At 42.9% G+C, this 15,505-nt stretch overlaps 1 protein-coding gene across 1 annotated transcript in view; it reads right to left on the bottom strand.

Moving 5' to 3' along the window:
* Nucleotides 1–767: 767 nt before the first annotated feature.
* The window catches only part of epm2a (EPM2A glucan phosphatase, laforin), a 31,817-nt gene continuing 17,079 nt past the window's right edge, over nucleotides 768–15,505 (bottom strand). Inside the window, exons 3-4 of the mRNA XM_042750925.1 lie at nucleotides 2,176–2,420; nucleotides 768–1,249 (exon numbers count right to left, since the gene is read on the bottom strand). Coding sequence (XP_042606859.1) covers nucleotides 966–1,249; nucleotides 2,176–2,420 — 529 coding nt within the window. The 3' untranslated portion in view covers nucleotides 768–965. The remainder of the gene's footprint in view (nucleotides 1,250–2,175; nucleotides 2,421–15,505) is intronic.

A 15,505-nucleotide genomic window follows, 5' to 3' on the forward strand; every position in this document is an offset into this window, starting at 1 on the left:
TGATGAGCAGAAGAAACTTCCTATGTAAATGTTAAAGGGGTCATATGACGTTGCTAAAAAGAACATTATTTTGTGTATTTGGTGTAATGCAATGGGTTTATGCGGTTTAAGATTCAAAAAACATTATTTTCCACATACTGTAAATTATTGTTTCATCTCTATGACCCCCTTCTGAAACACGTCGATTTACAAAGCTCATCGCTCTGAAAAGCGAGGTGTGCTGTGATTGGCCAACTATCTAGTGCATTGTGATTGGCCGAATACCTCAAGCGTATGATGGAAATGTTACGCCCCTCAACATACTGTGATGCTGTGACGAGACAAAAACGAGGCATTTGTTGGATCCAGTGGGGATATAATTACTGATTATAATGACTTATACTGCCTTTTTATGCATTGTGTTGCGTATCTCACCGCGTAAACATAAAACCATGTCTGCATTTATGATCTGAGAAACAACAAACCTACTCTACTGCTTAAAACTCGTGTTTGAACCATCAGTGGCAAATTATTTAAATATAAAAAAAGAGCTTCTTTCTTTGCGTGAACATCTGGGGGGCATTATGCAAATCTTCCCACATCGTGACATAGAGATGTGGGGCCGTGTTAGAACGAGCCGTTTCAGGGGGGCGTGGACGAGTGTTAACTTTTATAAAGAATATCTCTTTGGATTTGAGACTTTAGTCTTTACAACTTCACAGATCTTCTTTATTCACCAAGAGCTTGTAACACTCCAAAGAGAAAGGAAAAACTAAAATCGCATCATATGACCCCTTTAAAAATCTTACTGATCCCAAATTTTTGAATGGCAGTGTACAAACAACATATTGGGGTATTTTTAAAAAACACTGGATTATTACTAATCAATGTGTGACAAAATTTAATTATATTTTAATGGTGTTAACTACTTTGATATTTTTAAAATGAAGTGCCATTGTCCTCCCATCCAGTAGAGGACGCTGTTCTCATGACTCTGGGTTGCAGACTGATGGACTGAGTCGTCCAAACTTCATATGAAAGTCATTTTCAGCCCTGACCAGTGCTTCTTCATCGATATAGACTGCCGCCCTTCTGGCAGTGAGGTAGTACTGCACTTTCCTGAGTCTCCAGCCTAACACATACATCAGGAGTCCACACACGGCCGCAGTGGAACGACCCACTCCTGCGTTACAGTGAACATACACCGTGTGACCGTTCTCCAGCAGTCCATAGAGCAAGAACACGGCCTGCGGCAGCATCTGTGTGCGACCTGCAGAGGGCAAAAGTACAATACATATATCCAACAATAGAGGCTCTTTTTTAGTGTTAGTAGTCTACACAGGGCCAGATTTACCTCTTTTCGTGAAATAGACAAAACAAATGTTTGGACCCCCTTCCCTATTAATATAATAGGCCTAACATTAGCTACCACCCAAGCAAACAAAAATATTTCTTAATCAGTGGAAACGGTTACAGTGTTTTCTATCGCAATAAGTGCTTGCGTTCAATCAATAAAATTTGAATGTAGTTCTTAATTTGTTTGATAACTCAGAAAGACCGTTCCATTAATAGGCGCACCGTCGTTGCCACATAACCACTTCAGCATCTGTTGCAAATTCCAAAACGTCATTTTAGAGTTTATAACAGAGGCTTGAGCCATTGATATGCAGGCTAATGCAGTTATTAATGCAGTCTAACGCACTGTGCATCTCTCAGCAGTGTTCAGCCGCAACGTCTACTAATAGTGGATCCTTAAGTTAAAGTGCTTCAAGAACCTCGCTACTGAGAAATGTCATGTAGCTTTTCAGCTGTGAAACTATTTTATTGATAAATTCACGAGGCAGCGAGTTTCTGGCCCCGTCTCCGCGTGTGTGCGCAAGTGCATGTGTGAGCGTCTGTGAGAGAGAATGGGAGAAAGAAAGCGTTATTTCTATAGCCTACATAAAAAAGGTGGAAGACATGAAAATACGTTGTAATTTTTTACCCTATTGTTTGTTATATTAATTTGCTCAATGTCTTCTGGGGTTTTGGTTCTTTTACTGTTATAGATAACCCATAGTATAACAAAAATATTATACTGTATATCTCTTCATTCTGTTTGGACCCCCTTGGACAAGCGAGCATAGGCACGTGCCTAGAATGCCTATGTGTAAATCCGGCCCTGAGTCTACACATTAAAATAAATCAATGCCTGACCTTCTGTGCTCATGTCTGGAGTGGGGATCCAGATGTACGAAAGGCCACAGTCTTTGTACAGGTGTGTCATGGTCTCTGGGCTCATGGGTTGACTGAGGTCACGCCGGCAGCCATGTGAGTTGTTTACGACGTCCCATTCTGTCTGAAAGTTCATCACTGCTGTAACACCCAGTTCTTGTTTCAGCTTTAGGGTTACATGTTCGACCCGTCGAGGGCAGCTGCCCAACCAGACACATGGCAGCACCCTAAGGAGAAGAGAGAGAGGAAACTTAGCAAACCAGTGACGGCCCAGAGGAGGAAAATGTATTGAATATAACAACTGAAGATGCGCATTTGACCTGAGTAAAAGTATTTTTTTAGTAAAACTTATTTTGGTAACACTTTACTTAAAGCCTTTATGGATAGTGCATTATAAAAGTATTTATTGTTATTATAAAAGTTATTTATTATTATAAAATTAGCATAAATTGTAATGCACCTTATAATGCATTGTAAGTCTCATGCATAATTGTAACTACAGTTAATACATTATAACACTTATCAATTCATTGTTACACTATGCATTTTAAATTTGGTTACAATTATTCACAACAAGATATGATGTATTACAACGCACATTATGCATAATTATAATGCATTATACCCATTAATAACCCTGTATAATGCATTAAACATAAAGGCTGTAAGTGAAGTGTTACCATGATTTTTTATTGCATTGTAGACCAGAGAGCATCTGTGTATAGGAGTGTAATAAGCAGCAAAAAAATAAAATAATAAAAAAATAAAATAAAATAGTAATTAATCCGACTACAATTTTTTATTGGTTTGATCAATATTGTACTCTTCCCTGGAAAACTCCTCATGTGCCACCGGTGTAACATATGATCACCCGTGCTTAATAGTTATATCATGAGACCCCAGAGCAAGAAGGGGAAATAGATGTGGCAGTTTGATAGGGGAGATCATAAAACATATAGTTTATTAAATAAATGTGCCTTTAACAGCTGCACTGACAGTGTTACTGCATAATGATTTACTTTTTAGTGCCTTTTGCCATTGAAACAACCCCGACCCTTCGTATTCATCTTAGGACTGCAAACTGAAGAGGTATATTTCCAATCACCTCCTCTTCTATTATATAATGAATACGTAATCATAGTTTTCTTAAAAACAATGTATCTATTCTAGATTTTATGTCACAAACAATTTCTGTAATTGGTATCTGAGAGGTGACTGAGAGCCTGACCCATGTCAGGAATGCAGTAACAGTGTTTACCCATTTAGATTAGAGAATAAATATGCATTTGTTCTGAAATAATTAATCTGAATCATTACTAGTGGTGGGCATAGATTAATTTTTTTTAATCTAGATTAATCTCACTGTAATCTTTGAATTAATCTAGATTAATCTAGATTAAAATGGCTCATTTGCATTCTGCCGAAGGCATTCAAATTATGTTCAATAAGATGTACTTGTTAGTACTGATAGAGCTGTGCTGCACTCAAACATAGTAGTTTGACGACGACTCTTCCCCTGCGCTACATTGCTTGGCCCGGCATCTTCCGCATTACCTCAGGGATGCTTTGCGTTTAGGTGGTACTTGAGACTGGAAGAACTCCTACAGTAAACTAATTCCGCATTGCACAAGTTGCAAACAACCTTACGCCTGTTTCACACATACTCCGTCTGCAGTGAGTATGCGTTGCATTTTTTTTTTTTTACGCATCCATGTTAACGGATTCCAGCGTTCTCACGGTTGTGGTCCGTCAGTGCATTCCAGGAGCGATGCGTCTGCAGCAGTGCAGCGATCGTTTACGTACCGAATCTATTTTTGCGGTGCTGCATGCGCTGAATTAAAATGACGGCGCATTGTTCGCGGTAAAAATTAACATGGATTGACACGGAAATGCAGTAATTTCACAATAAATGTATACTAATTAAAGCCTACTGTTTTTCACACACAACACATGGGTTTTGGCTAGGGTTAAAACAAGAAAAAGAGCACCTTTAGATAAATGAGGCAACATGTTATACAAACCTAGAAGTCAAATGCATGAATAATATGTTGTTCATATTTATTAAGTTTAAACTAATGTCTATGATTATGAAAGACGGTTACTGTTCTGTGATAAGAGTCACAATTATTATTATTATTATTATTATTTTAACATTGTTTGAAATATAGAATGATGAACAAATGTTGTGTTTGTGGACTAAACAGCCGCGGATCAGTAGCGGACTGCAAACGCGTCCTGTGTGAAAGCACAATGAGTCCGTGCTGCTTCTGCACCACATACGTAACGCACACGGACTGCATACTTACTGCAGACGGAGTATGTGTGAAACCAGGCGTGAGTCTTGTCGAGGTTTTTTTTTTTTGGGAAGCTCGTAATTTCACAGTAGGCATACACACAGGTTCGAAGACTCGTTCTCGCCTCCTACAGTGCTAAACTATCACGGTGAAAGTCATCATAGCTTGCATAGTATAGACCCAGCTCCCAACCCAACTTTGAGAATAGATTAACGGCGATATTATTTTTTATCGCCCGATAAGAGTCTCACGTTAACGCAGCACGTTAACGCCGATAACGGCCCACCACTAATCATTACATAATCAAACGTTATTTTTTATGGAAAAACTGTAAGTTGGAACTTTGAACTATTCTATGGTTCTCATGATAAGTGTCTGAGACATGTTAAAACCAACTGTGCCTTTAGGGCCAAGAAGGTCACTAACACACCACATGTATCCAACAACTCTTATGTATGCTTAACGTTTATTTCGTTTGGTTAGTTTAGTTTAGTTTATTTATATAGCACAATACAACCACAGTCCTTGACCATTGTGCTGTACAAGAAATTATAAAATCAAATTAATAAAACACCAATCAGAACAATAAAACAACATAAAAGTGATATGGTACAGGATGTAGTAAATACAGAGGAAAAAACATGCTCAGGACGACTCAGATGTTATAAGCCTTTTCTAAAAGGTGAATTCTAAGTTTTACCTTAAACAGAGATTCTAAAGAGATTATCCTAATAGATAAAGGTAGGCTATTCCACAATTCGGGGCCGACTATGGCAAAAGCCTGGTCTCCCTTTCTGTTTAACCTTGATCTGGGAACCTTTAACAGTTTCTGATTTGATGACCCTAAACATCTCGCAGATATGTTAATCCTTTGGAGTTCAGATAAATAAGACTGTGCCAGACCGTTTAAGACCTTAAAAACAAAGAGTAAAATCTAAAACTCTACTCTAAAATGAATTGGCAACCAACGCAGAGAGAGTAAGATGGGGGTGATGTGCTCAAATTTACGAGTGCCAGTAAGGAGTCTAGCAGCTGCATTTTAGACTAATTGCAAGCGGTTCATATAGGAATGACCAATACCTATATAGATTGAATTGCAGTAGTACAGGCGAGAAGATATAAATGCATGGATTACTTTCTCGAACTCAGCTGGGGTTAAAAAAACTTTTAACTTTGGCCAGTAGTCTCAGCTGGAAAAAAACACGATTTGATAACTGCATTTACCTGCTTATCAAATAGCAGGGCAGAGTCAAAGACAATACCCAGGTTTTTAACAGATGGTTTTATATAAGCAGCTAAGCTGCCTAACACTTGATTTAAGCTGCCAGAAAAAACTAATAGTCCAAACACAATCGCCTCAGTCTTACTCTCGTTTAAGTTAAAAAAAAATGTTGGACATGCAAGCCTTAATATCTGACAAACAGGCAGTTAGGGCAGACAAACCAGCATTGTCATTTTGCTTGATGGGCACATATATTTGAGTGTCATCTGCATAAAAATGAAAAAAAAAAAATACTCTGTTTTCTAAAAATTGAGCCCAAATGGAGCATATATAAAGTAAACAAAATGGGAGCAAGAATAGATCCTTGGGGAACCCCACAGGTCAGACTTGCATTGGAGGATAAACATCCATTTATATAAACAGAAAAGGTTCTATTGTTCAAATAAGATTTGAACCATTTCAGTGCATGACCTCTAATACCTGCACAGTATTCAAGATGAGAAATAAGAATGTCATGATCGACCGTATCAAAGACTGCACTGAAATCCAACAGCAGAAGTATTACAGAGTTCCCAGAATCAACAGATAATAAAATATAATTTGACACTCTTAAGAGAGCAGATTCTGTACTGTGATGTTTCCTAAAACCAGACTGAAAAGATTCAAAAATTCCATTTGAGTCTAAAAAATTTAATAATTGGACAGAAACTACCTTCTCAAGGATTTTAGAGATAAAAGGTTGAAAATAAATTGGCCTAAAATTTGAGAGAACTGTCACATCAAGGTTAGATTTTTTCAACAATGGTTTAACAATAGCATGCTTTAGATATTCTGGAACAAATCCAACAGAAAGACTCTTATTTATTATTTCTAAGATACAAGTTTCAAGTTTCAAGTTTAATTCATTTCTAAAGCACATTTAAAAACAACGGTAGTTGACCAAAGTGCTGTACATATAAAAGGGTCATAAAAAACAAACAACAATAAAAGGGGTAATATACAAAACATTACAAATCAGAAAACAAACAAAAACAAAAACCCCACAGCTCTCAGACTGTATTAAACGCCAAAGAATAAAAATATGTTTTAAGACTAGTTTTAACAGCAGTTAAATTTGGGGCCATCCTCACAGACAAAGGTAATGAGTTCCAGAGTTTAGGGGCAGCTACTGCAAAGGCACGATCACCCCTGTGCTTCAGTCTTACTCTAGGGACCGTCAGCAGCATATGATCAGCAGACCTCAGAGACCTTGATGGGATGTGCAATTGTATAAGGTAAGAAAGGTAAGTTGGTGCTAAGCCATTTAAGGATTTATAAGCAAACAGTAAAACCTTAAAATCAATCCTAAAACAAACCTGAAGCCAATGTAGCGAAGACAATATGGGCAAAATATGTTTCCGTTTACGTGTTCAAGTTAAAAGTCGAGCTGCTGCATTTTGCACTAACTGCAAGCGTGAGAGAGAGGCCTGGTTGACACCAACATAGAGAGCATTGCAATAGTCTAAACGTGATGAAATAAAAACATGTATAAGCCTTTCAAAATCATTAAATGACAAAAAAGGCTTAACTTTAGATAAAAGCCTTAACTGACAAAAACTTGACCTGACTACCGAGTTTATCTGTTTGTCAAGTTTAAAATCTGTATCCATTATTACCCCCAGATTTTTAACAGTAAATTTAACATATGGAACCAAAGGGCCCAAATCAATGTTAGAGGTCTTATTAGTACAGTTTGGACCGAATATCATGATTTCAGTCTTGCTCTCATTAAAATGTAAAAAATGTAAGGCCATCCAATCCTTAATCTTTGAGACAGTCAAAAAGAAGTTTTAAAGGACTGGCATTTTTCCGTTTCAGTGGCAGATAAATTTGTGTGTCATCTGCATAACATGAAATGTCATATTTTCCTGAGAATTGACCCTAATGGGAGCATATACAAGGAAATTAGCATTGGGCCGAGAATAGAGCCTTGAGGGACTCCAAATGGAAGCGGTGCTGATGGGGAAACATGGTCACCAAGGCGGACAGAAAAAGTCCTGTCTGACAAGTAGGACCTAAACCACTTCAGAACAGTACCTTTAATACCAACAAAATGTTCCAACTGGGAAAGTAAGATATTATGATCAATGGTGTCAAAAGCAGATGTGAGATCTAAATACAAGGCTCAATAACATCAAAAACCTGAATAAGTAGGCACGCTGGAATAATGTCAGTTACAGATGTGGTTGGTTTTAACTTCATAATCAGTTCATGAAGCGAGTCTATCAGGATAGTTTCAAAAGCATTAAAAGAGGAGGATAATAGTTTATGGGGACTATAAACTGTCTAATGTCATGTATCTTGTTTGTAAAGTACCTTAAAAAGCATTCACAAGAAGCAACTGGGTCATCAAAGTGCAGATAATTTGAAAGATTTATCACAAAGTTAATTGTGGAAAACAAAATCTTGGGTCTTTGATCATTTCTAGCTATGATGTCAGAGAAATACTTTGATTTAGCCTCCTTCACAGCTCTTTGATAGCTAGTTAATAAAGTACATAGTATCTAATGACACATGCAACTTATCTTTTTTCCATTTACGTTTTGCACACCAACATTCTTGTTTAAGAGCCTGTGTGTATCGGTACTGAACCATGGCTCTGCCTTAGGTTTAAGTTGCTTACTCCAAAATGAAGGAATAGAGTCTAAAATTCCAGTACAAGTAGAATTAAATAATGTAAGCTGTTGTTCAACATCTAAATTATTTGAGGGACAGTCAGGAGAAACCAGCTTACATGCCTCAGGGGAACAAAATCCTCACTAAAGGTAGAGCTAAACATACGTGACCAAATAATAGACTTCTTGTTTTTAACAATCTTATCTAAAATAGAACAGGTGAACATCACAGGGTTATGATCTGAAAAACTTAAATCACCAATTTCAAGATCATGAATATTGATATCATGTAACAAGACAACGTTCCCTTCGATACTTCACTCATACTGCGTATGGGGAAAAGCTCCTTTTTCCTCGATACTGAAGCCTTTTTTCAATAACGCAGTGCAACTGCACTGCCATTGGTTTAATATGTAAACTTTTTTAAACCAATGACAGCGCTGCATAGCTCCGCGAGCCTGTGGCGATGCAGCACGCCAAAGCCCACCAAAATTGGCGGGGCGAATGGCTATATAAGCAGGCAAATCGACAGAGGTAATCAGATCTTACTCCTTCAGCGACGACTTCACTTCATTGGATCTTTGCTGAATGCCTTCGCCTGGAACGAGCTCTCGCCGTCGAAGAGGCACCGCAGTGGACTAGCTGAGACCGCCGACCGCCTGCAGCGCCGGCGTTCTCGCAGACAGCCGCTCTTAGCGCCGTTCTCGGTTCGCCTGCTTGAGGGTGCTTTTTAGCGATCTCCTGCCGCCATCCGGCGATCACAAAAAGAGCTTTTTCCAGCGGTTTTCACCGCTCTAAAGGAGCGTTTCTAACGCCGTTTTAACGGCAGCGGCCATGCCGCGCCACAGCTGTGGCACATGCAGAGCCCCCTTTTGATTGTTGTTGACGGCCATGGTGAGTGTGTTTTCTGCCTGGGTTAACCCCACGCTGAGGCTGCACTCACTGAGACCTCGTTGCTTTTGTGAGAGTATGAGTCTCGCCTCTCTGCGCTCGCGGATTGCTTTCTTTAATGAAAGCGATCCCGCCCCTCGCGCCCCCCCCGTCTTTTTCCTCCCGCGAGTCGGCCAGGAAAAGACAGCGGGGAAGAGGGGCTCAGCGCCGGCCCAGGGTGAGCTCACGCCGGCTCAGCACCCGCGTGCCTCACCCTCTCCAATGAGAGAGCTGTCCCCTGTCCTCTTCTCACGCCCAGAGCAGCGTCCCTCGGCTGAAGCGAGCGACCTTGTCTCTTTTGGCGGATCGGAGGACGAGTCGCTTGACGACTCCATGTCACTCGCGGCTTCTGAAACGGAAGACTGGGCCGGTGATTCTGACCCCGCCCACTTGCCATCACTAGAGCCCATCGACGCCAAAGCTTCTCTGCATCCTCTCCAAGGCTGTTGAGGAACTCCATCTGGAGTGGGCCCCCCCTGAAGAGCCGACACGTGGCAGGCTGGACGAGTGGTACCTGCCAGGACCCCGCCAGGCCCCCCGCCAGCGCTTTGCCCCGTTCTTCCCTGAGGTTCATGATGAGCTGACGAAGTCGTGGCGCGCACCCTACTTGGCCCGCCTACGCACTTCCTCTGCAGCTCTCAGCTCAGTAGAGGGCTCTCAGGAGAAGGGCGGTCACAACCTGGTTGTGCTGGAGCGCCACCTCTGGCTCAACCTAACAGAGATTAAGGAGAGCGACAAAGTGGCCTTTCTTGATGCCCCAGTCTCTCCATCCGGTCTCTTCGGGACCAGCTGTAGAAGGGTTTACAGAGCGCTTCACTGCAGCACAGAAGTCGTCCCAGGCCATGCGACACTTCCTGCCCAAGCGCTCCACCCTCTGCCCCGAGTCGCCCCAGGACTGCGCCGACTCAGCACCAGAGCAAACCTGTCCCTTCTACCCCCCAGGCGGCGCCCTCTAAGGAGCAGCACCCACAGCTCGCCCCACTAAGCGCGCTAAACCGCCTAGATGTCAGGGCCCCCGGCAAAGGATTGTGCTGGACCCTCTAAATACTCCTGATCGTTGGGGAAGAAAGAGGAAGGGGCAAAGTCCCGCCACGGCCGGACCACCCCAGAAGCTCTCTCGCCTGCCTGCTATGCGACCTGGGCCCACCGTTGTTGCGTCCACACAAAGAGACATTGTTATGGCGAACACAATAAATATTTCACATTTTCAAAAAGAGAGCAGTTTTCCTCTTCCACACTCATCAGTGTTCAGGCCCCTAGTCAGCGGCCTGCCATCCGACACTATCCAGCCTCTTGTCATGCGGGCCGAGGCCTGGCAGGCCATCCCGGAGTGTCCAAGTGGGTGTTGGGGATAATAAAAACACGGCACTCACTGCAGTTCGCCTGAAGACCCCCGCGTTTTCGCGAGGTGATTTCCACCTTGGTAGAGCCGGACGACGCTCAGGTCCTCCGCACCGAGGTGATGACGCTGTTAAGGAAGGGAGCCATAGAGATGGTTCCTCCCTCAGAAAGCGGATCGGGGTTCTACAGCTGTTATTTCCTTGTCCCCAAGAAAGATGGCGGTCTCAGACCCATCTTAGACCTCAGACACCTGAACCTCTCCCTCATGAAACAGAAGTTCAGGATGTTGACATTGAAGCAGATCCTTACGCAGATTTGCCCCAAGGACTGGTTCTTCTCGCTGGACCTGATAGACGCTTACTTTCACATCCAGATAGCCCCCCATCACAGACTATTCTTGAGATTCGCGTTCGAGGGTGTGGCTTACCAATATACAGTCCTTCCCTTTGGGCTGTCTCTAGCTCCCCGCACTTTCACGAAGTGCATGAACGAGGCGCTTTTCCCCTCTGAGACAGATGGGAATCCGCATTCTGAACTATCTCAACGACTGGCTCATTCTGGCCCAGTCACGAACCGAGCTAGAACACAACAGATCCGTGCTCCTGAGCCGGTTAGAGTGCCTAGGACTCAGGGTCAATTTCGCCAAGAGCTCACTGCTCCCCAGCCAACGTATTACGTTCCTGGGAGCGGTTTTCGACTCAACCAATATGAGGGCGGTCATATCACCAGAGCGCGCTCTGGTACTTCAGCAGCTCACGGCCTCCATCACAAACAAAGCCTGTTTCCCTCTGAAGTTCTTTCAGAGGATGCTAGGGCTGATGGCTTCCGCCTCCCCAGTTTTACAGCTCAACCTCCTACAAATGCGGCCCCTGCAATACTGGCTGAAACTCCGGGTCCCACCTCACGCTTGGCGGCACGGCCGCTTTCGCATCAGGGTCAACCAGGCCTGTCTAGCAGCCCTGGAGCCTTGGATGAACCCTGTTTGGTTCAGTCGTGGAGTACCCCTACAGGCGGTTTCCAGAAGGACGGTGCTCTCAACAGATGCGTCCAACCTGGATTGGGGTGCTCTGTGCGAGGGCAGACCAGCCTTCGGCTCGTGGTCGCACGAGGAAAGCCATCACCATATCAACTGCCTCGAGATGCTGGCAGTAGAACGAGCCCTTCAATCCTTTCAGGCGATCCTGGAAGGGCGCCACGTCCTAGTCCAGTCGGACAGCATGACTGGTGTCCTACATAAATCACCAAGGCGGCCTTTCGTCCAGCCGCCTCTGCGCACTGGCAAAGCGCCTCTTGGAATGGGCATTACCCAGGTTGCGATCGCTCAAGGCGACACACATACCTGGCAAGACGAATCTGGGAGCAGACATGCTTTCGCAGAGCAATGTCCCCTCGGACGAGTGGATGCTCCATCCCCAGACGGTTCTCAAAATCTGGGAGATTTTCGGGAAGGCAGAGGTTGACCTCTTCGCCTCAGAAAACAACTCTCATTGCCCAACTTATTTTTCAAAGGACACAGATGCGCTGGCCCACGACTGGCCCAGCCTCCTTCTTTATGCTTTCCCCCGATCGCTCTGATCCCTCAGGTCATCAGACGAGTCAGGGAAGACAGGCACAGAGTCCTCCTGGTGGTCCCACTCTGGAGGAGCCAAGTTTGGTCCTCGGAGCTATTCAGGCTTTCCATGAAAGCCCCATGGCTGATCCCCCTGAGGCGGGACCTCCTCTCTCAGGCGAACAGGACAATCTGGCATCCACAGCCAGAACTCTGGGCTCTGCATGTATGGTCCCTTGATGGGAGCCTCTGAGCCTCCCTGGGGACGTGCTACACACCATTGCTCAGGCAAGAGCCCCGTCTACAAGACGCCTCTACGCCCAGAAATTGTCAGTCTTCGTTGACTAGTGCTAAGCACGAATGGTAAGTGTTGAGTGTGACGTATCTTCGATACTGTCATTTCTTCAAGAGCATCTAGACAAGGGTCTCACCCCTTCCACGCTTAAGGTGTACGTAGCAGCCATCGCAGCATTTCATGTTCCTATTGCTGGCCAATCAGTGGGTCGAAACAGCCTCATTGTGCGTTTCCTGAGAGGTTCTAGGCGGTTGAAGCCCCCACATCCTCTCACCGTTCCCACTTGGGACCTTCACACGGTCCTTGGAGCACTCAAAGGACCTCCCTTTGAACCGCTGCAGTCAGCTGACCTTCGGCCTCTCTCTATCAAGGACATCTGTGAGGCGGCCGGCTGGTCCTCGCCATCCACTTTTGTCAGATTCTATAACTTGGACATCCCGACCTTGCACGCTCGGGTTCTTTCAGTTTGATACGACGGCCTCTATCAGACTCCATCATCATAGCACCTCCAGGGAGCTAGCTCCCTCTTAGCAGTGTAACGTCAAGGGTTCGACGGCTCTGGCCCTCTCACTTATCCTCTGGACCCCAGGGTGTTCAAGATAAGTCTTGTCGTTCCCTACCGTGGCACGGCGCGGTTGAATTCGTTCCCCATACTCAGTATGAGTGAAGTATCGAAAGGGAACGTACTCGGTTACGAACGTAACCTCGGTTTCCCTGAGATACGGAATGAGTACTGCGTTATATGCCATGCCACGAGGCTGCGGCTTCAGTGTCGTCGCTTCAGTCGTATGACCTGATTTCCTCTGGTGATTTGCCTGCTTATATAGCCATTCGCCCCGCCCATTTTGGCGGGCTTTGGCGCGCTGCATCGCCGCAGCGCTGTCATTGGTTTAAAAAAGTTTACATATTAAACCAATGGCAGTGCAGTTGCACTGCGTTATTGAAAAAAGGCTTCAGTATCGAGGAAAAAGGAGCTTTTCCCCATACGCAGTACTCGTTCCGTATCTCAGGGAACCAAGGTTACGTTCGTAACCGAGTACGTTTAGGATTCTTTTTAGTTGCTATATATGTTAACATATGACAGTGACTAGTGTAGAAGTTTGTTTCAGTGCACTGTGTGAATGTATTGTTCTGGTCCAGTGATGTTCTGCAGCTCAGCCTTGGAGGGAAATAATAATTCCTTATGTTTTATCAAATGGTGTATTTGCAGGGGTTCTTTAGGAATATAATAAGCATGTGACCATGCCAAAGGAAAAGTCTACAGAAGAATCAACAAATGCCCAGATGAGAAGTGCCCTCACAAGATTTATGACTCACCTACGGTCCTTAGGATTATTCCTAACGAATGGAATTTAATGTCTCCAAGAAACTGTCCTTACAGATAATAAGATTTGTGTAAAGATAGCACAGAGCAAAGAACACAGTATCTATACTATTAACCCATCAGTACCTGTAGAAATGACATCAAATGATTCCTAAGACTGCAAGTACTAGTGTTTCTGTGTAAAGTTAGTTCGAGGCTGTCTCCTTTTACTCCTTTTTTTCTTTTTCCTTTCTTTAGTAAACTCTGTCAACTGATTGAACTCCAAATTTGACTCCTGGCCTTAATTGAGCATATTGGTCTCTCTATGGGCTTTAACTGTAATTCAAAATTCATCCTGCACAGTTTGTCATATCATATCAACATGTGAAGTTGACTTGGGCAAAACAACGGTTACAATGAACACTGTAGCAACAACAAATAAACATTACTTAAGTGCACAGAAAGGAAAGGAAATCATTTTAAATGTACATTTTCAGTGTCTATCGTTTCTGAGACTCTCCCTCTCTTGTGTATGTGAGAGCTCCAGACTCAAATAATGGAAATGCTAATGAGTGTTTAGTGGTGTGAGGAGACAGACTGACAGCCAGGGGAATGAAGGCATGAAGGTCAGAGACATCAGGTGAGAGATGTGTTTTTACCTCAGAAACCCACATGCCTCTTTGAGGGAAAATAATAAATGAGATGATTGAAGGGAAAGTGAATTTGCTGCAGGTTGATGGTCTGAAGCATTTAGTTTGATATATCCTCTGCCCAAAATCTTCTGCAGGGCAGGGCGCTTGGTTTGATGTCGAAGGCAATGACATGTATACATTTTTTCCTCTGTGGACTAAGTGTCCAAATGCTTTTTGGTGCTGCTGTACACGATGTGAGAGGTGTGTGCAATGCATTCCTTCTCTGTAAATGACTTGTGCGTGTGTGTGTATTTGAGCACCGCATTAGAAGTAGGCACATGTAGTGCATTTTAATTGAGCCAAGGTGACAAGTACAGGTTATGTTTAATTAGTGGTCAAAGACCTAACAAGGTCTACTTGATTCTAGAAAAAAAAAAAAAAAAAAAAAAGGTTTATTTTACACTCTCCATTTGGTGTGAATTAGACTTTGTAATTAATACACACAGACACTGTTTCCTGAGTTGTACGGTTGTTAGTTTCTTATAGAGTCAATGACAGACTTCTGTGGGAGTGAACAATAGGAACATTGACTTATACTCTTTTGTAAATATAGAAAAATCTGACACAAGAAAGATCAGCTTTGTAGTTCTTGTAGTTCATTTTTTTCTGTTGAGTTCTCAGTCCTGTCATTGAAGCTTTTTTAATTCCACAGTTCATGACCATGCCCTTCCTTCAAGCCTTGGTGAGAAAGACATGCACTTAATTGTATTACATGAGCACTTCAATTTATATATATATAAACCTGTACTTGCAGATAATATAATATTTATTAAATAAAAGACACTTAAAATGAAATGCTTTTAAGACTGTTTCTTAACACTTAAGTACACTTATAAAAGTGCACTTTGTATTGTCCATTAAAAGTATTAAAAGTACATTTCAAATCTTAAAGTTTTAAACATCTTTTGTCATTCTTTCAAGAAGTTCACTTATTTTGGTGTGTAGACTAACATACTATAGTGCATGTAAAGGACTTATAATTTCAACTGCAGTATGTTATTTGATATTACACTTAAAGTTAACATATTCTAT

The sequence above is a fragment of the Cyprinus carpio genome, chromosome B23, assembly GCF_018340385.1.
Source record: "Cyprinus carpio isolate SPL01 chromosome B23, ASM1834038v1, whole genome shotgun sequence".
NCBI classification, from domain to species: Eukaryota; Metazoa; Chordata; class Actinopteri; order Cypriniformes; family Cyprinidae; genus Cyprinus; species Cyprinus carpio.